This window comes from Pleurodeles waltl, chromosome 2_1, assembly GCF_031143425.1.
Source record: "Pleurodeles waltl isolate 20211129_DDA chromosome 2_1, aPleWal1.hap1.20221129, whole genome shotgun sequence".
NCBI classification, from domain to species: domain Eukaryota; kingdom Metazoa; phylum Chordata; class Amphibia; order Caudata; family Salamandridae; genus Pleurodeles; species Pleurodeles waltl.
Genome location: NC_090438.1, coordinates 37,487,652 through 37,509,433, shown reverse-complemented (window position 1 = coordinate 37,509,433; position 21,782 = coordinate 37,487,652). Strand labels below are relative to the sequence as shown.

The 21,782-nt window shown below is 57.8% G+C and overlaps 1 protein-coding gene across 1 annotated transcript in view; it reads right to left on the bottom strand.

Annotated features, from left to right (window-relative positions):
* The window catches only part of NLGN3 (neuroligin 3), a 474,172-nt gene that overhangs the window by 146,218 nt on the left and 306,172 nt on the right, over positions 1-21,782 (bottom strand). Inside the window, exon 4 of the mRNA XM_069209374.1 lies at positions 11,786-11,935. Within this exon, the coding sequence (XP_069065475.1) occupies positions 11,786-11,935 (150 nt within the window). The remainder of the gene's footprint in view (positions 1-11,785; positions 11,936-21,782) is intronic.

The following is a 21,782-nucleotide window of genomic DNA, read 5'->3' as shown; positions in this document are numbered from 1 at the left end:
GTGTGAGAGGAGTGCTCCTGAGAGTGAGACGTGATGAGACAGGAGAGACCCCAAGAGACCAGCCCCTGCACTCAGTGCGAGAGGAGAGCTCCTGAGAGTGAGACGTGATGAGACAGGAGAGACCCCAAGAGACCAGCCCCTGCACTCAGTGCGAGAGGAGAGCTCCTGAGAGTGAGACGTGATGAGACAGGAGAGACCCCAAGAGACCAACCCCTGCACTCAGTGTGAGAGGAGTGCTCCTGAGAGTGAGACAGGCGATGAGACAGGAGACACACAGAGAGGCCCACCCCTGCACTCAGTGCGAGAGGAGAGCTCCTGAGAGTGAGACGTGATGAGACAGGAGAGACCCCAAGAGACCAGCCCCTGCACTCAGTGCGAGAGGAGAGCTCCTGAGAGTGAGACGTGATGAGACAGGAGAGACCCCAAGAGACCAGCCCCTGCACTCAGTGCGAGAGGAGAGCTCCTGAGAGTGAGACGTGATGAGACAGGAGAGACCCCAAGAGACCAGCCCCTGCACTCAGTGCGAGAGGAGAGCTCCTGAGAGTGAGACGTGATGAGACAGGAGAGACCCCAAGAGACCAGCCCCTGCACTCAGTGTGAGAGGAGTGCTCCTGAGAGTGAGACAGGCGATGAGACAGGAGACACACAGAGGACAACCCTGGACTCTGTGTGAGAGGAGAGCTCCTGAGAGTGAGACGTGATGAGACAGGAGAGACCCCAAGAGACCAGCCCCTGCACTCAGTGCGAGAGGAGAGCTCCTGAGAGTGAGACGTGATGAGACAGGAGAGACCCCAAGAGACCAGCCCCTGCACTCAGTGCGAGAGGAGAGCTCCTGAGAGTGAGACGTGATGAGACAGGAGAGACCCCAAGAGACCAGCCCCTGCACTCAGTGCGAGAGGAGAGCTCCTGAGAGTGAGACGTGATGAGACAGGAGAGACCCCAAGAGACCAGCCCCTGCACTCAGTGCGAGAGGAGAGCTCCTGAGAGTGAGACGTGATGAGACAGGAGAGACCCCAAGAGACCAGCCCCTGCACTCAGTGCGAGAGGAGAGCTCCTGAGAGTGAGACGTGATGAGACAGGAGAGACCCCAAGAGACCAGCCCCTGCACTCAGTGCGAGAGGAGAGCTCCTGAGAGTGAGACGTGATGAGACAGGAGAGACCCCAAGAGACCAGCCCCTGCACTCAGTGCGAGAGGAGAGCTCCTGAGAGTGAGACGTGATGAGACAGGAGAGACCCCAAGAGACCAGCCCCTGCACTCGGTGTGAGAGGAGAGCTCCTGAGAGTGAGACAGGCGATGAGACAGGAGACACACAGAGAGGCCCACCCCTGCACTCAGTGCGAGAGGAGAGCTCCTGAGAGTGAGACGTGATGAGACAGGAGAGACCCCAAGAGACCAGCCCCTGCACTCAGTGCGAGAGGAGAGCTCCTGAGAGTGAGACGTGATGAGACAGGAGAGACCCCAAGAGACCAGCCCCTGCACTCGGTGTGAGAGGAGAGCTCCTGAGAGTGAGACGTGATGAGACAGGAGAGACCCCAAGAGACCAGCCCCTGCACTCAGTGCGAGAGGAGAGCTCCTGAGAGTGAGACGTGATGAGACAGGAGAGACCCCAAGAGACCAGCCCCTGCACTCAGTGCGAGAGGAGAGCTCCTGAGAGTGAGACGTGATGAGACAGGAGAGACCCCAAGAGACCAGCCCCTGCACTCAGTGCGAGAGGAGAGCTCCTGAGAGTGAGACGTGATGAGACAGGAGAGACCCCAAGAGACCAGCCCCTGCACTCAGTGCGAGAGGAGAGCTCCTGAGAGTGAGACGTGATGAGACAGGAGAGACCCCAAGAGACTAGCCCCTGCACTCAGTGTGAGAGGAGTGCTCCTGAGAGTGAGACAGGCGATGAGACAGGAGACACACAGAGGACAACCCTGGACTCTGTGTGAGAGGAGAGCTCCTGAGAGTGAGACGTGATGAGACAGGAGAGACCCCAAGAGACCAGCCCCTGCACTCAGTGTGAGAGGAGAGCTCCTGAGAGTGAGACGTGATGAGACAGGAGAGACCCCAAGAGACTAGCCCCTGCACTCAGTGCGAGAGGAGAGCTCCTGAGAGTGAGACGTGATGAGACAGGAGAGACCCCAAGAGACCAGCCCCTGCACTCAGTGCGAGAGGAGAGCTCCTGAGAGTGAGACGTGATGAGACAGGAGAGACCCCAAGAGACCAGCCCCTGCACTCGGTGTGAGAGGAGAGCTCCTGAGAGTGAGACAGGCGATGAGACAGGAGACACACAGAGAGGCCCACCCCTGCACTCAGTGCGAGAGGAGAGCTCCTGAGAGTGAGACGTGATGAGACAGGAGAGACCCCAAGAGACCAGCCCCTGCACTCAGTGCGAGAGGAGAGCTCCTGAGAGTGAGACGTGATGAGACAGGAGAGACCCCAAGAGACTAGCCCCTGCACTCAGTGTGAGAGGAGTGCTCCTGAGAGTGAGACAGGCGATGAGACAGGAGACACACAGAGGACAACCCTGGACTCTGTGTGAGAGGAGAGCTCCTGAGAGTGAGACGTGATGAGACAGGAGAGACCCCGAGAGACCAGCCTCTGCACTCAGTGTGAGAGGAGAGCTCCTGAGAATGATAGGTGATGAGACAGGAGAGACCTTCAGAGACCAGCCCCTGCACTCAGTGTGAGAGGAGAGACCCTGAGAGTGAGACAGGAGACACACAGAGATGCCCACCCCTGCACTCTGTGTGAGAGGAGAGATCCTGAGAGTGAGACAGGCGATGAGACAGGAGACATCCACATAGACCAACCCCTGCACTCGGTGTGAGAGGAGAGCTCCTGAGAATGAGATAGGTGATGAGACAGGAGAGACCCTCAGAGTCCAGCCCTTTCACTCGGTGTGAGAGGAGAGATCCTGAGAGTGACAGGCGATGAGACAGCAGACACACAGAGAGGCCCACCCCTGCACTCGGAGTGGAGAGCTCCTGAGAGTGAGACAGCTGATGTGACAAGAGAGACCCTCAAAGACCAGCCCCTGCACTCGGTGTGAGAGGAGAGCTCCTGAGAGTGAGACAGGTGATGAGACAGAAGAGACCCAGAGAGACCAACCTCTGCGCTCAGTGTAAGAGGAGAGATCCTGAGAGTGAGGCAGGAGATGAGACAGGAGACACCCACAGAGACCAACCCCTGCACTCGGTGTGAGAGGAGACATCATGTAAGTGAGACAGCTGATGTGGCAGGAGAGACCCTGAGAGGCCAGCCCCTGCACTCAGTGTAAGAGGAGAGATACTGAGAGTGAGACAAGCGATGAGAAAGGAGACACACAGAGAGGCCCACCCCTGCACTCAGTGTGAGCGGAGAGATCCTGAGAGTGAGACAGGCGATGAGACAGAAGAGACCCTGAGAGGCCAGCCCCTGCACTCGGTGTGAGGGGAGAGATCCTGACAGTGAGACAACTGATGTGGCAGGAGAGACCCTGAGAGGCCAGCCCCTGCACTCGGTGTGAGGGGAGGGATCGTGAGAGTGAGACACGTGATATGACAGGAGAAACCATGAGAGGCCAGCCCCTGCACTCGGTGTGAGAGGAGAGATCCTGAGAGTGAGACAGGTGATGACATAGAAGAGACCCAGAGAGACCAACCCCTGCACTCGGTTTGAGGGGAGAGACCCAGAGAGTAAAACAGCTGATGTGACAGGACAGACCCAGAGAGGCAAGACTCAGCTGCCAGTGTGACAGGACAGACCCAGAGAGGTAAGACTCTGCTCTCTGACGGACAGGACAGACCCAGAGAGGTCAGACTCTGCTCTCAGTGTGACAGGACAGACCCAGAGAGGTCAGACTCTGCTCTCTGACGGACAGGACAGACCCAGAGAGGTCAGACTCAGCTGCCAGTGTGACAGGACAGACCCAGAGAGGTCAAACTCTGCTCTCAGAGTGACAGGACAGACCCAGAGAGGCCAGACTCAGCTGCCAGTGTGACAGGACAGACCCAGAGAGGTCAGACCCTGGTCTCAGAGTGACAAGAGACCAGACTCTGCTCTCAGACTGACAGGACAGACCCAGAGAGACCAGACTCTGAACTCAGACTAACAGGACAGGCCCAGAGAGACCAGAATGCTGCCAGTGTGACAGAATAAACTCAGGGAGGCCAGACCCTGCTCTCAAAGTGACAGGACAGACACAGAGAGGTCAGACCCTGCATTCCGAGTGACAGGGCAGACACAGAGAAGTCAGACCCTGCTCTCAGAGTGACAAGAGACCAGACTCTGCTCTCAGAGTGACAGGACAGACCCAGTGACACCAGACTCTGATGCCAGTGTGACAGGACAGACCCAGAGAGGTCAGACTCTGCTCTCGGACTGACAGGACAGACCCAGAGAGGTCAGACTCTGCTCTCGAACTGACAGGACAGACCCAGAGAGGCCAGACTCTGCTCTCTGACGGACAGGACAGACCCAGAGAGGTCAGACTCTGCGACCAGTGTGACAGGACAGACCCAGAGAGGTCAGACTCTGCTCTCGAACTGAGAGGACAGACCCAGAGAGGTCAGACCGTGCAGCTAGTGTGACAGGACAGACCCAGAGAGGTCAGACTCTGCTCTCAGAGTGACAGGACAGACCCAGAGAGGTCAGACTCTGCTGCCAGAGTGACAGGACAGACCCAGAGAGGTCAGACTCTGCTCTCGGACTGAGAGGACAGACCCAGAGAAGTCAGACCGTGCAGCTAGTGTGACAGGACAGACCCAGAGAGGTCAGACTCTGCTCTCAGAGTGACAGGACAGACCCAGAGAGGTCAGACTCTGCTGCCAGAGTGACAGGACAGACCCAGAGAGGTCAGACTCTGCTCTCGGACTGAGAGGACAGACCCAGAGAGGTCAGACCGTGCAGCTAGTGTGACAGGACAGACCCAGAGAGGTCAGACTCTGCTCTCGGACTGAGAGGACAGACCCAGAGAGGCCAGATTCTGCTGCCAGTGTGACAGGACAGACCCAGAGAGGTCAGACTCTGCTCTCGGACTGACAGGACAGACCCAGAGAGGTCAGACTCTGTTCTCGGACTGAGAGGACAGACCCAGAGAGGCCAGACTCTGCTGCCAGTGTGACAGGACAGACCCTGAGAGGCCAGACTCTGCTCTCTGACTGACAGGACTGACCCAGAGAGGTCAGATCTGCTCTCTGACGGACAGGACAGACCCAGAGAGGTCAGACTCTGCTGCCAGTGTGACAGGACAGACCCAGAGAGGTCAGACTCTGCTCTCGGACTAAGAGGACAGACCCAGAGAGGTCAGACCGTGCAGCTAGTGTGACAGGACAGACCGAGAGAGGTCAGACTCTGCTGCCAGAGTGACAGGACAGACCCAGAGAGGTCAGACTCTGCTCTCGGACTAAGAGGACAGACCCAGAGAGGTCAGACTCTGCTTCCGGTGTGACAGGACAGACCCAGAGAGGTCAGACTCTGCTCTCAGACTGAGAGGACAGACCCAGAGAGGCCAGACTCTGCTGCCAGTGTGACAGGACAGACCCAGAGAGGTCAGACTCTGCTCTCTGACTGACAGGACAGACCCAGAGAGGCCAGACTCAGCTGCCAGTGTGACAGGACAGACCCAGAGAGGTCAGACTCTGCTCTCGAACTGACAGGACAGACCCAGAGAGGTCAGACTCTGCTGCCAGTGTGACAGAACAGACCCAGAGAGGTCAGACTCTGCTCTCGGACTGAGAGGACAGACCCAGAGAGGTCAGACTCTGCTCTCGGACTAACAGGACAGACCCAGAGAGGTCAGACCGTGCAGCTAGTGTGACAGGACAGACCCAGAGAGGTCAGACTCTGCTGCCAGTGTGACAGGACAGACCCAGAGAGGTCAGACCCTGCTCTCAGAGTGACAGGACAGACCCAGAGAGGTCAGACTCTGCTGCCAGTGTGACAGGACAGACCCAGAGAGGTCAGACCCTGCTCTCAGACTGACAGGACAGACCCAGAGAGGTCAGACTCTGCTTCCGGTGTGACAGGACAGACCCAGAGAGGTCTGACCTTGCACTCAGTGTGACAGGACAGACCCAGAGAGGTCAGACCCTGCAGCTAGTGTGACGAAGGGGCGACCTATATAGGCCAGACTCTGCTTATAGCGGGGGGGCCGGCCCCACATCCAGCGTGACGGGCAGGACAGGAAGCCACTATTGGCCTGGCCTTTCAGGCAGTCTGGCACTGCCAGATGTGCCAGGTTGAAAGGGCCAGTGTGGGCTGGTATTTGGAGCTGTCATGGCCCCTGGCACCAAAACAATGCCCCACGCACTGGCCCTTTCAAGCTGGCCCATCTGGCAGTACCAGACTGTAGAGCAGTGTTTAATTTGTGCTTGTGGTTCCCGGTGCGGGCACAGGCACTTATTTTTGAGGGCCGGCGCTACGGACAGGAGGGGGTCACGGACAGAATATCAGAAACACAAATATTGCGTGGACAGAACACTGTCAATGATATTAAGGACCAAAATATCAAGAAGGTAAGTGCAAATAGGTATGTACAGATTTACGAGTCCTTACTCCATCTGTGCGTACCTTGAAGATATATATAGCGTCAAGGTACATATATGTGGAGTTATATATAGTAAATCTTTACTTACCAATAGAAACCTCCATCCACCATATTCTATCCCAAAATATTTTTTTCTGCTTTTTTCATCTGGGCACAGATAAACTAACTATTAAAAGGGATAATTTAGACTTGGGGTGTGTAGGGAGGGTGCAGCCCTTAAAGTAGGCCTTAGACAGACCAACTGTAGTCTTTTCATGAAAAACTAGAGGAGGACATTCAAGTTGTTCCCTAGTGCATGAATTGGGCACCTGGAGGACAACCTTCTGTGGCTTAGAAGGGGATAATTGTCCAGTGCATTTTTATATGCCCAATAAACATAAAAAGGCATGGAAGATGCATACGAAACAGGTGGACACCCCTTTCTTATGTGAGGTCCTCTCTGCCGAGAGCACTTGAGGGATGAGCATCATCCCAGCACCTTGGAAGAGACAGCATGTCTGCGTCTTCCCCTGTCCTGCCTCAGACCCATGGGAAGGACCATTCCAGAAGAACTCAACAACTTACATGAAAGAGTGAAAGAAGCAACCACCAATCCCCCAGTGCCCCACCATCCACGGTCAAAACCAGCCAGTGCGCCACCGCTCACGGTCACAACCTGCCAGTACTCCACCGCCCACAGACACAACCCACTCGTGCCCACCACCCACGGTCATAACCCACCAGTGTCCCACTGCTCACAGTCACAACCTGCCAGTACTCCACCACCCACGGACACAACCAACCAGTGCCCCACCGCTCAGGGACACAACCGACCAGTGCCACACTACCCAAGGCCACAACCTGCCAGTGTGCAACCGCTCATGGCCACAACCCACCAGAACTCCGCCGCCCATGGACGCAACCCACCACCCACAGTCATAACCCGCCAGTGCCCCACCGCTCACAGTCACAACCCGCCAGTACTCCACCACCCACGGACACAACCAATCAGTGCCCCACCGCTCCTGGACACAACCCACCAGTGCCCCACTACCCACGGTCCCAACCCGCCAGTGCGCCACCGCTCATGGTCACAACCCATCAGAACTCCACCGCCCATGGATGCAACCCACCAGTGCCCCACCACCCACGGTCACAACCCGCCAGTGCCCCACTGCTCACAATCACAACCAGCCATGGCCCCACAGTCCATGGACACAACCCACAAGTGCCCCACTGCTTACAGTCACAACCCACTAGTACTCCACCACCCACGGTCACAACCTGCCAGTGCTCCACCATCCACATTCACAACCCCCAGTGTCCCACCACCCACATTCAAAACTTGGCCAGTGCCCCACCGTTCACAGTCATAACCCGCAAGTACCCCACCACCCATGGACACAACCCACCAGTGCCCCACCACTCACAATCACAACCCGCCAGTACTCCTCCACCCACGGACACAACCCACCAGTGCCCCACCGCTCACAGTCACAACCCACCAGTGCCCCACCGCCCATGGATGCAACCCACCAGTGCCCCACCACCCACGGTCACAACCCGCCAGTGCCCCACCGCTCACAATCACAACTAGCCAGTGCCCCACAGCCCATGGCACAACCCACCAGTGCACCACCGCTTACAGTCACAACCCACTAGTACTCCACCACCCACGGTCACAACCTGCCAGTGCTCCACCATTCACATTCACAACCCCCAGTGCCCCACCACCCACATTCAAAACTTGGCCAGTGCCCTACCTTTCACAGTCGTAACCCGCAAGTTCCCCACCACCCACAGACACAACCCACCAGTGCCCCACCACTCACAGTCACAACACGCCAGTACTCCACCGCCCACAGACACAACCCACTAGTGCCCCACCGCTCACAGTCACAACCCGCCTGTGCCCCACCTCTCACAGTCACAAACCACCAGTGCCCCACCGCTCACAGTCACAACCTGCCAGTGCCCCACCGCTCACGGACACAACCCACCAGTGCCTCACCACCCACGGTCACAACCCACCAGTCCGCTACCGCTCCCGGTCACAACCCACCAGTACTCCACTGCTAACCCCACCCATGCTCCACTGTCCATGGTCACATCCCACCAGTGCCCCACCGCTCACAGTCACAACCTGTCAGTGCTCCACCATCCACAGTCACAACCTGCCAGTGCCCCACTGCTCATGGACACAACCCACCAGTGCCTCACCACCCACGGTCACAACCCGCCAGTCCGCCACCGCTCCTGGTCGCAACCTGCCAGTACTCCACCGCTAACGGACACAACCCACCCATGCTCCACTGCCCACGGTCACATCCCACCAGTGCCCCACTGCTCACAGTCACAACCTGCCAGTGCTCCACCATCCACAGTCACAACCCACCAGTGCCCCAACGCTCACAGTCATAGCTCTCCTGTGCCCCACCTCCCATGGACATAACCCACCAGTGCCCCACCAATAACAGTCACTACCCGCCAGTGTCTATGAACACAGACACAACCCACTAGTGCCCCACCACTCACGGTCACAACCTACCAGTGCTCCGCCATCCACATTCACAACCCCACAGAGCCCCACCGCCCACAGTGAAAACTTGACCAGTGCCCCACTGTTCACAGTCATAACCCATCAGTGCACCACCACTCACAGTCACAACCCACCAATGCCCCACCGCTCACAGTCACAACCTGCCAGTATTCCACTGCCCACAGACACAACCTACCAGTGCCCCACTGCTCACAGTCACAACTACCTGCCAGTGCCCCACCGCCCACGGACACAACCCACCAGTGCCCCAACGCTCACAGTCTCAACCCGCCAGCACTCAACCGTCCACGGACACAACCTACCAGTGCCCCACTGCTCACAGTCACAACCTACCAGTGCCCCACCGCTCACAGTCACAACCAGCCAGTGCCCCACCGCTCATGGACACAACCCCCCAGTGCCCTACCACCCATGGTCACAACCCGCCAGTGCGCCACCACTCGTGGTCACAACCCGCCAGTACTCCACCACCCACAGGCACAACCCTAGAGTGCCCCACCACCTATGGTCACAACCCATCAGTGCCCCACCACTCACAGTCACAACCCGCCTATGCCCCACCGCCCACAGACACAACCCACCAGCGCTCTGCAGCTCACAGTCACATCCCACCAGTGCCCCACCGCTCACAGGCACAACTAATCAGTGCCCCACCACCCATGGTCACAACCCATCAGAGCCCCACCACTCACAACCCGCCAGTGCCCCACCTCCCACAGACACAACCCACCAGTGCCCCACCACTCACAGTCACAACCACCCGTCAGTGCCCCAGCGCCCACAGACACAACCCACCAGTGCCCCACCACTTTTAGTCACAACCTGCCAGTACTACACCGCCCATGGACACAACCCGCCAGTGCTCTGCTGCTCACAGTCACAACTCACCAGTGCCCCACCGCCAACAGTCACAACCTGCCAGTACTCCACCACCCACGATCACAACCGGCCAGTGCCCCACCGCTCACGGTCACAACCCGCCAGTACTCCACTGTCCACGGACGTAACCCACCAGTGCCCCACACTTACAGTTACAACCCGCCAGTACTCCACCACCCACGGACACAATCCGCTAGTGCTCCACCACTCACGGACACAACCCACCAGAGCCCCACCGCTCACAGTCACAACCCGCCAGTACTCCACTGCCCATGGGCACAACCCACCAGTGCCTCAACGCTCACAGTCACAGCCCACCAGTGCCCCACCACCCACGGACACAATCCACCAGTGCCCCACCGCTCAGAGTCACAACCACCCGCTAGTGCCCCGCCACCCACAGACACAACCCACCAGTACTCCACCACCCACAGACACAAACCACCAGTGCCCCACCGCCCAGAGTCACAACTGGACACTGCCCCACCGCCCAGAGTAAAAACTCAGCCAGTGCCCCACCCAGTACTGAGACACCACACACTCTGCTCTCACAGACACGCCTCACCTTGTATTGAGACACCCCACACTCTGTTGTCACAGACACACCTCACTTAGTACTGAGACACCACACACTCTGCTCTCACAGACAGATCTCATAAAGTGCTTACAGCACACACAACTCCCATATACATGCCTCACATAGTACTGAGATACTCCACACTCCACTCTCACAGACACACCCCACCTAGTACTGAGACACCACACACTCTGCTCTCACAGACACATCTAACAAAGTGTTTACAGCCCACACAACTCCCATACACATGCCTCACATAGGACTGAGACACTCCACGCTCCACTCTCACAGACACGCCTCACATAGTACTGAGACACCCCGCACTCCGCTCTCACAGACATGACTCACCTAGTAATGAAACACCACACTCTCCGGTCTCACAGAAATGCCTCACCTAGTACTGAGACAGCCCCACACTCTGCTCTCACAGACACACCTCACCACATCACCTAGTACTGAGACACCACACACTCTGCACTCACAGACACATCTCACAAAGTGCTTACAGCCAGCACAACTCCCATACACATGCCTCACATAGTACTGAGACACTCCACACTCCACTCTCACAGACACGCCTCACCTAGTACTGACACACCCCCACTCCGGTCTCACAGACATGCCTTACCTAGTACTGAGACAACCCCACACTCTGCTCTCTAAGACACACCTCACCTAGTACTGAGACACCCCACACTCCACTCTCCCAGACATGCCTCACCTAGTACTGTGACACCCCACGCTCCACTCTCACAGACACATCTCACCTAGTACTAAGACACCCTCACACTTTACTCTCACAGACACACCTCAGCTAGTAGTGAGATACCCCACACGTCACTCTCACAGACACACCTCACCTAGTACTGAGACAGGCCACACTTCACTCTCACAGCCTCCTGATCCCTTCCACCATGGTCCACCATCAAGCCTCACCTAGTACCTTTCCACCACGTCCACCATCACGCCTCACCTAGTACTGAGACACCTCACACTCCGCTCTCACAGACTCCTGATTACTTCCACTGTGATCCACCATCACACCTCACCTAGTACCTTTCCACCACGGTCCACCATCACGCCTCACCTAGTACCCTTCCACTGTGGTCTACCATCATGCCTCACCAGGTACCATTCCACCATGGTCCACCATCACGCTTCACCTAATACTCTTCCACTGTTGTCCATCATCATGCTTCACCAGGTACCCATCCACCATGGTCCACCATCACGCCTCACCTAGTACCCTCCCACCAAAGGTCCACCATCATGCCTCACCTAGTACTCCCACGCGGTAGTTGAGCGTGATGACAATGATGTTCCCATAGCTGGCCAGCACGCTGCCGTCAATCATGTTGCCCGTGCCCTCCATGTATGATCCCCCATGGATGTACACCATCACCGGCTTGGCACCGCTGTCTCGGATATCTGGAAAAAAGAGAGAGGTATGACAGGCTGTTGTCATTGTGCCAGTGAGGCATGGGGAGGAGGCCAGGTGAAAGTACCCTCCAGTAATCCAGAAATAATAAAGCTACCATTAAACCTAAAGCAATACCAACTTCCCAGGACCTTGTCCGACAGCCAATGGGATGACGCCTCTCCCACCCTGTAATACCCCCCCCCCCCAATGTCTCAGGTGACACAAAGGCCCTGGTCCTTGTTGGACAATCTAATAGCGGGATGTGGGAAGCCAGTGTGAGTGGGGCTTTTCTTGTCTGTTGTCAGCCCTAGTCCTAAGAAATTAGTTTGACATGAACCAGGAAAGGCTACAGGTCTCCTAGGTCCAGTTGTGCCCTGTTGATGGGAATGAAAGGACCCAAGTGAGATGCACTGTGACTGAGTTGAGTGTCTTCTCAGAAAGGGCCTCCTCTCTGAGGGCCTGATTCACAAAGGGAAACTTAGACCTGAACGAACTCTAAGTTTAGATCTAAAGTTAGACTTCAAGTCTTAAGTTAGACTTCAGGTCTAAAGTTAGGCTTCAAACCTAAAGTTAGACTTCAGGTCTAAAGTTAGACTTCAGGTGTAAAGCTAGACTTCATATCTAAGTTTACCTTTTTGAATAGGGTCCTGTGCTTGGTGTCTGCTGTTGCCAAATGAACCATCACCAAAATTTGCTACAGATTATCCTCGTGGTTTTCACTGCTGTGCATAAGCGCATTTTGCTAGAAAAACTTAGGCCGAAACTAGATGGTAGCGTATTTCTAAAGATGTCGGCTACCACGCGGGACACATCACTGGCTCTTTTTGTCATGTTTGACAGTCAGATATTGAAACTAACCATGGCTCTTGTCAAACTGATTGCAATGCAATCGCTGCTGTTTTCAGCTGTGTCTCATAGCTCATGGAAGAGTCATACTGTATTGAGTTGATAAAGACCAGATATTGGACAGTGGCATGTAAGGGCTGCACATGGGTACCAAGAACAGGTAACTGTGTGGTCCAGAGTCAAGAACTGGCAATGTTCTAATCTCTAAAAGGAAGAGTTTGGGTTTCTGCTGAAGGTCCTTGTAGGAGGGTCACACATGAGACATGTTCATTGTGCTCTCATGACCACCAGACAGGACATCTGTACACAGTACCTTATAAAGTGTCCTGATCTGACCTTGGCAGATGTTTCATGCAGTGGGGAGGTGACATGGCGGGTCCTGCTCTGAACCTCCTAGAAGGAGAGATGTGCATGAGACGCCGGCTCCCCATCCAGGTGCGTAATGTAGACCCCCAAGGAGACGCCTCCCCCGAAGGGCTCACCCGCCCATCTTTCAGGACTGTCTTGGGGACGCCCCCTCCCACAGGGATGCACTGCTTCTTCCGGTCCTGGAAAGAGGTATTGCTTTAGGGAAGGTCAAAGGGTGTCAGGCGGCGGTCGGGGGAGGAGAGGGCGGATCCCCACGTCTCATGACATGAGCTCATTCATCGCATGAATAGGACACACCTAAGGGTGTGCATCACACCTGGGGCGGGGCGACGAGAGGGCGGACAAAGAAGGGAGTGCTGAGGGAGAGAGGGGGGAGAGGGGATGAGGGTAGGGGGAGAGAGGAGCATCCACCAATGACACAAAACAACCAAGAGGGACAAAACAAGATGTGTAAGACACAAAGACAAATGTCACGACGAAATGGGGTGCTGATGGCCTAGCAGCAAGGGCCGAATGGTGCCTGACCAGGCCTGTGTGGTCAGACACTTTGATGTGAGCGAGCTCTTTGGGTTCGGGCCTTTAGCTGTCACCTCTATCACTTCGGTAAAGTTTCCTGAGTCTTTGACCCATGTGGTCATGTGTCCTGGCTGTGTGGCCTCAGTCACTGTGGTCATGTGTCCTTGCTGTGTGACCTCAGTCAATGTGCTCATGTGTCCTAGCTGTGTGGCCTCAGTCACTGTGGTCATGTGTCCTGGCTGTGTGGCTCAGTCAATGTGGTCATGTGTCCTGGCTGTGCGGCCTCCATCACTGTGGTCATGTGTCCTAGCTGTGTGACCTCAGTCACTGTGGTCATGTGTCCTGGCTGTGTGGCCTCAGTCACTATGGTCATGTGTCCTGGCTGTCCGGCCTCCATCACTGTGGTCATGTGTCCTAGCTGTGTGAACTCATAGTCATGTGTCCTGGCTGTGTGGCCTCAGTCACTGTGGTCATGTGTCCTGGCTGTGTGCCCTCAGTCACTGTGGCTCTTGGTGTGCAGGTGAGCATGTACAGCGTGGGTCTCAGGACATGTAGAGGGGGGGTGGCTCTTGGTGTGCAGGTGAGCGTGTACAGAGTGGGCTTAAGGACATGTAGAGGGGGGTGGCTCTTGGTGTGCAGGTGAGCCTGTACAGAGTGGGCCTCAGGACATGTAGAGGGGGGGTAGCTCTTGTGCAGGTGAGTGTGTACAGTTTGGGCCTCAGGACATGTTCAGAGGAGGAGGGCTCTTGGTGTGCAGGTGAGTGTGTACAGTGTGGGCCTCAGGACATGTAGAGGGGGTGGCTCTTGGCGTGCCGGTGAGTGTGTAGTGTGGGCCTCAGGACACGTTCAGAGGAGGAGGGTTCTTGGTGTGCAGGTGAGCGTGTACAGTGTGGGCCTCAGGACACGTTCAGAGGAGGAGGGCTCTTGGCGTGCAGGTGAGCGTGTACAGTGTGGGCCTCAGGACACGTTCAGAGGAGGAGGGCTCTTGGCGTGCAGGTGAGTGCGTACAGTGTGGGCCTCAGGACATGTGTAGGGGGGGTGGCTCTTGGCGTGTAGGTGAGTGCGTACAGTGTGGGCCTCAGGACACGTTCAGAGGAGGAGGGCTCTTGGCGGGCAGGTGAGTGTGTACAGTGAGGGCCTCAGGACACGTTCAGAGGGGGAGGGTTCTTGGTGTGCAGGTGAGCGTGTACAGTGTGGGCCTCAGGACACGTTCAGAGGAGGAGGGCTCTTGGCGTGCAGGTGAGTGTGTACAGTGAGGGCCTCAGGACACGTTCAGAGGAGGAGGGCTCTTGGCGGGCAGGTGAGTGTGTACAGTGAGGGCCTCAGGACACGTTCAGAGGGGGAGGGTTCTTGGTGTGCAGGTGAGCGTGTACAGTGTGGGCCTCAGGACACGTTCAGAGGAGGAGGGCTCTTGGCGTGCAGGTGAGTGCGTACAGTGTGGGCCTCAGGACATGTGTAGGGGGGGTGGCTCTTGGCGTGTAGGTGAGTGCGTACAGTGTGGGCCTCAGGACACGTTCAGAGGAGGAGGGCTCTTGGCGTGCAGGTGAGTGCGTACAGTGTGGGCCTCAGGACATGTGTAGGGGGGGTGGCTCTTGGCGTGCAGGTGAGTGTGTACAGTGTGGGCCTCAGGACACGTTCAGAGGAGGAGGGCTCTTGGTATGCAGGTGAGTGAGTACAGTGAGGGCCTCAGGACACGTTCAGAGGGGGAGGGTTCTTGGTGTGCAGGTGAGCGTGTACAGTGTGGGCCTCAGGACACGTTCAGAGGAGGAGGGCTCTTGGCGTGCAGGTGAGTGCGTACAGTGTGGGCCTCAGGACATGTGTAGGGGGGTGGCTCTTGGCGTGTAGGTGAGTGCGTACAGTGTGGGCCTCAGGACACGTTCAGAGGAGGAGGGCTCTTGGCGTGCAGGTGAGTGTGTACAGTGTGGGCCTCAGGACACGTTCAGAGGAGGAGGGCTCTTGGTATGCAGGTGAGTGTGTACAGTGAGGGCCTCAGGACACGTTCAGAGGGGGAGGGTTCTTGGTGTGCAGGTGAGTGTGTACAGTGTGGGCCTCAGGACATGTGTAGGGGGGTGGCTCTTGGTGTGTAGGTGAGTGCGTACAGTGTGGGCCTCAGGACACGTTCAGAGGAGGAGGGCTCTTGGCGTGCAGGTGAGTGTGTACAGTGTGGGCCTCAGGACACGTTCAGAGGAGGAGGGCTCTTGGTATGCAGGTGAGTGTGTACAGTGTGGGCCTTAGGACACGTTCAGAGGAGGAGGGTTCTTGGTGTGCAGGTGAGCGTGTACAGTGTGGGCCTCAGGACACGTTCAGAGGAGGAGGGCTCTTGGCGGGCAGGTGAGTGTGTACAGTGAGGGCCTCAGGACACGTTCAGAAGGGGAGGGTTCTTGGTGTGCAGGTGAGCGTGTACAGTGTGGGCCTCAGGACACGTTCAGAGGAGGAGGGCTCTTGGCGTGCAGGTGAGTGTGTACAGTGAGGGCCTCAGGACACGTTCAGAGGAGGAGGGCTCTTGGCGGGCAGGTGAGTGTGTACAGTGAGGGCCTCAGGACACGTTCAGAGGGGGAGGGTTCTTGGTGTGCAGGTGAGCGTGTACAGTGTGGGCCTCAGGACACGTTCAGAGGAGGAGGGCTCTTGGCGTGCAGGTGAGTGCGTACAGTGTGGGCCTCAGGACATGTGTAGGGGGGTGGCTCTTGGCGTGTAGGTGAGTGCGTACAGTGTGGGCCTCAGGACACGTTCAGAGGAGGAGGGCTCTTGGCGTGCAGGTGAGTGCGTACAGTGTGGGCCTCAGGACATGTGTAGGGGGGGTGGCTCTTGGCGTGCAGGTGAGTGTGTACAGTGTGGGCCTCAGGACACGTTCAGAGGAGGAGGGCTCTTGGTATGCAGGTGAGTGAGTACAGTGAGGGCCTCAGGACACGTTCAGAGGGGGAGGGTTCTTGGTGTGCAGGTGAGCGTGTACAGTGTGGGCCTCAGGACACGTTCAGAGGAGGAGGGCTCTTGGCGTGCAGGTGAGTGCGTACAGTGTGGGCCTCAGGACATGTGTAGGGGGGTGGCTCTTGGCGTGTAGGTGAGTGCGTACAGTGTGGGCCTCAGGACACGTTCAGAGGAGGAGGGCTCTTGGCGTGCAGGTGAGTGTGTACAGTGTGGGCCTCAGGACACGTTCAGAGGAGGAGGGCTCTTGGTATGCAGGTGAGTGTGTACAGTGAGGGCCTCAGGACACGTTCAGAGGGGGATGGTTCTTGGTGTGCAGGTGAGTGTGTACAGTGTGGGCCTCAGGACATGTGTAGGGGGGTGGCTCTTGGCGTGTAGGTGAGTGCGTACAGTGTGGGCCTCAGGACACGTTCAGAGGAGGAGGGCTCTTGGCGTGCAGGTGAGTGTGTACAGTGTGGGCCTCAGGACACGTTCAGAGGAGGAGGGCTCTTGGTATGCAGGTGAGTGAGTACAGTGTGGGCCTCAGGACACGTTCAGAGGAGGAGGGTTCTTGGTGTGCAGGTGAGCGTGTACAGTGTGGGCCTCAGGACACGTTCAGAGGAGGAGGGCTCTTGGCGGGCAGGTGAGTGTGTACAGTGAGGGCCTCAGGACACGTTCAGAGGGGGAGGGTTCTTGGTGTGCAGGTGAGCGTGTACAGTGTGGGCCTCAGGACACGTTCAGAGGAGGAGGGCTCTTGGCGGGCAGGTGAGTGTGTACAGTGAGGGCCTCAGGACACGTTCAGAGGGGGAGGGTTCTTGGTGTGCAGGTGAGCGTGTACAGTGTGGGCCTCAGGACACGTTCAGAGGAGGAGGGCTCTTGGCGTGCAGGTGAGTGCGTACAGTGTGGGCCTCAGGACATGTGTAGGGGGTGGCTCTTGGCGTGTAGGTGAGTGCGTACAGTGTGGGCCTCAGGACACGTTCAGAGGAGGAGGGCTCTTTGCGTGCAGGTGAGTGCGTACAGTGTGGGCCTCAGGACACGTTCAGAGGAGGAGGGCTCTTGGCGTGCAGGTGAGTGTGTACAGTGTGGGCCTCAGGACACGTTCAGAGGAGGAGGGCTCTTGGTATGCAGGTGAGTGAGTACAGTGTGGGCCTCAGGACACGTTCAGAGGAGGAGGGTTCTTGGTGTGCAGGTGAGCGTGTACAGTGTGGGCCTCAGGACACGTTCAGAGGAGGAGGGCTCTTGGCGGGCAGGTGAGTGTGTACAGTGAGGGCCTCAGGACACGTTCAGAGGGGGAGGGTTCTTGGTGTGCAGGTGAGCGTGTACAGTGTGGGCCTCAGGACACGTTCAGAGGAGGAGGGCTCTTGGCGGGCAGGTGAGTGTGTACAGTGAGGGCCTCAGGACACGTTCAGAGGGGGAGGGTTCTTGGTGTGCAGGTGAGCGTGTACAGTGTGGGCCTCAGGACACGTTCAGAGGAGGAGGGCTCTTGGCGTGCAGGTGAGTGCGTACAGTGTGGGCCTCAGGACATGTGTAGGGGGTGGCTCTTGGCGTGTAGGTGAGTGCGTACAGTGTGGGCCTCAGGACACGTTCAGAGGAGGAGGGCTCTTTGCGTGCAGGTGAGTGCGTACAGTGTGGGCCTCAGGACATGTGTAGGGGGGTGGCTCTTGGCGTGCAGGTGAGTGTGTACAGTGTGGGCCTCAGGACACGTTCAGAGGAGGAGGGCTCTTGGTATGCAGGTGAGTGAGTACAGTGAGGGCCTCAGGACACGTTCAGAGGGGGAGGGTTCTTGGTGTGCAGGTGAGCGTGTACAGTGTGGGCCTCAGGACACGTTCAGAGGAGGAGGGCTCTTGGCGTGCAGGTGAGTGCGTACAGTGTGGGCCTCAGGACATGTGTAGGGGGGTGGCTCTTGGCGTGTAGGTGAGTGCGTACAGTGTGGGCCTCAGGACACGTTTAGAGGAGGAGGGCTCTTGGCGTGCAGGTGAGTGTGTACAGTGTGGGCCTCAGGACACGTTCAGAGGAGGAGGGCTCTTGGTATGCAGGTGAGTGTGTACAGTGAGGGCCTCAGGACACGTTCAGAGGGGGAGGGTTCTTGGTGTGGAGGTGAGCGTGTACAGTGTGGGCCTCAGGACACGTTCAGAGGAGGAGGGCTCTTGGCGTGCAGGTGAGTGCGTACAGTGTGGGCCTCAGGACATGTGTAGGGGGGGTGGCTCTTGGCGTGTAGGTGAGTGCGTACAGTGTGGTCCTCAGGACACGTTCAGAGGAGGAGGGCTCTTGGCGGGCAGGTGAGTGTGTACAGTGAGGGCCTCAGGACACGTTCAGAGGGGGAGGGTTCTTGGTGTGCAGGTGAGCGTGTACAGTGTGGGCCTCAGGACACGTTCAGAGGAGGAGGGCTCTTGGCGTGCAGGTGAGTGCGTACAGTGTGGGCCTCAGGACATGTGTAGGGGGGTGGCTCTTGGCGTGTAGGTGAGTGCGTACAGTGTGGGCCTCAGGACACGTTCAGAGGAGGAGGGCTCTTGGCGTGCAGGTGAGTGCGTACAGTGTGGGCCTCAGGACATGTGTAGGGGGGGTGGCTCTTGGCGTGTAGGTGAGTGCGTACAGTGTGGGCCTCAGGACACGTTCAGAGGAGGAGGGCTCTTGGCGTGCAGGTGAGTGCGTACAGTGTGGGCCTCAGGACATGTGTAGGGGGGGTGGCTCTTGGCGTGTAGGTGAGTGCGTACAGTGTGGGCCTCAGGACACGTTCAGAGGAGGAGGGCTCTTGGCGTGCAGGTGAGTGCGTACAGTGTGGGCCTCAGGACATGTGTAGGGGGGTGGCTCTTGGCGTGTAGGTGAGTGCGTACAGTGTGGGCACAGGACACGTCCAGAGGAGGAGGGCTCTTGGCGTGCAGGTGAGTGTGTACAGTGTGGGCCTCAGGACATGTGTAGGGGGGTGGCTCTTGGCGTGTAGGTGAGTGCGTACAGTGTGGGCCTCAGGACACGTTCAGAGGAGGAGGGCTCTTGGCGTGCAGGTGAGTGTGTACAGTGTGGGCCTCAGGACACGTTCAGAGGAGGAGGGCTCTTGGTATGCAGGTGAGTGTGTACAGTGAGGGCCTCAGGACACGTTCAGAGGGGGAGGGTTCTTGGTGTGCAGGTGAGCGTGTACAGTGTGGGCCTCAGGACACGTTCAGAGGAGGAGGGCTCTTGGCGGGCAGGTGAGTGTGTACAGTGAGGGCCTCAGGACACGTTCAGAGGGGGAGGGTTCTTGGTGTGCAGGTGTGCGTGTACAGTGTGGGCCTCAGGACAGGTTCAGAGGAGGAGGGCTCTTGGCGTGCAGGTGAGTGTGTACAGTGAGGGCCTCAGGACACGTTCAGAGGAGGAGGGCTCTTGGCGGGCAGGTGAGTGTGTACAGTGAGGGCCTCAGGACACGTTCAGAGGGGGAGGGTTCTTGGTGTGCAGGTGAGCGTGTACAGTGTGGGCCTCAGGACATGTTCAGAGGAGGAGGGCTCTTGGCGTGCAGGTGAGTGCGTACAGTGTGGGCCTCAGGACATGTGTAGGGGGGTGGCTCTTGGCGTGTAGGTGAGTGCGTACAGTGTGGGCCTCAGGACACGTTCAGAGGAGGAGGGCTCTTGGCGTGCAGGTGAGTGCGTACAGTGTGGGCCTCAGGACATGTGTAGGGGGGGTGGCTCTTGGCGTGCAGGTGAGTGTGTACAGTGTGGGCCTCAGGACACGTTCAGAGGAGGAGGGCTCTTGGTATGCAGGTGAGTGAGTACAGTGAGGGCCTCAGGACACGTTCAGAGGGGGAGGGTTCTTGGTGTGCAGGTGAGCGTGTACAGTGTGGGCCTCAGGACACGTTCAGAGGAGGAGGGCTCTTGGCGTGCAGGTGAGTGCGTACAGTGTGGGCCTCAGGACATGTGTAGGGGGGGTGGCTCTTGGCGTGCAGGTGAGTGTGTACAGTGTGGGCCTCAGGACACGTTCAGAGGAGGAGGGCTCTTGGTATGCAGGTGAGTGAGTACAGTGAGGGCCTCAGGACACGTTCAGAGGGGGAGGGTTCTTGGTGTGCAGGTGAGCGTGTACAGTGTGGGCCTCAGGACACGTTCAGAGGAGGAGGGCTCTTGGCGTGCAGGTGAGTGCGTACAGTGTGGGCCTCAGGACATGTGTAGGGGGGGTGGCTCTTGGCGTGCAGGTGAGTGTGTACAGTGTGGGCCTCAGGACACGTTCAGAGGAGGAGGGCTCTTGGTATGCAGGTGAGTGAGTACAGTGAGGGCCTCAGGACACGTTCAGAGGGGGAGGGTTCTTGGTGTGCAGGTGAGCGTGTACAGTGTGGGCCTCAGGACACGTTCAGAGGAGGAAGGCTCTTGGTATGCAGGTGAGTGTGTACAGTGAGGGCCTCAGGACACGTTCAGAGGGGGAGGGTTCTTGTTGTGCAGGTGAGCGTGTACAGTGTGGGCCTCAGGACACGTTCAGAGGAGGAGGGCTCTTGGCGTGCAGGTGAGTGCGTACAGTGTGGGCCTCAGGACATGTGTAGGGGGGGTGGCTCTTGGCGTGTAGGTGAGTGCGTACAGTGTGGTCCTCAGGACACGTTCAGAGGAGGAGGGCTCTTGGCGGGCAGGTGAGTGTGTACAGTGAGGGCCTCAGGACACGTTCAGAGGGGGAGGGTTCTTGGTGTGCAGGTGAGCGTGTACAGTGTGGGCCTCAGGACACGTTCAGAGGAGGAGGGCTCTTGGCGTGCAGGTGAGTGCGTACAGTGTGGGCCTCAGGACATGTGTAGGGGGGGTGGCTTTTGGCGTGTAGGTGAGTGCGTACAGTGTGGGCCTCAGGACACGTTCAGAGGAGGAGGGCTCTTGGCGTGCAGGTGAGTGCGTACAGTGTGGGCCTCAGGACATGTGTAGGGGGGGTGGCTCTTGGCGTGTAGGTGAGTGCTTACAGTGTGGGCCTCAGGACACGTTCAGAGGAGGAGGGCTCTTGGCGTGCAGGTGAGTGCGTACAGTGTGGGCCTCAGGACATGTGTAGGGGGGGTGGCTCTTGGCGTGTAGGTGAGTGCGTACAGTGTGGGCCTCAGGACACGTTCAGAGGAGGAGGGCTCTTGGCGTGCAGGTGAGTGTGTACAGTGTGGGCCTCAGGACACGTTCAGAGGAGGAGGGCTCTTGGTATGCAGGTGAGTGTGTACAGTGTGGGCCTCAGGACACGTTCAGAGGAGGAGGGCTCTTGGCGTGGAGGTGAGTGTGTACAGTGTGGGCCTCAGGACGTGTT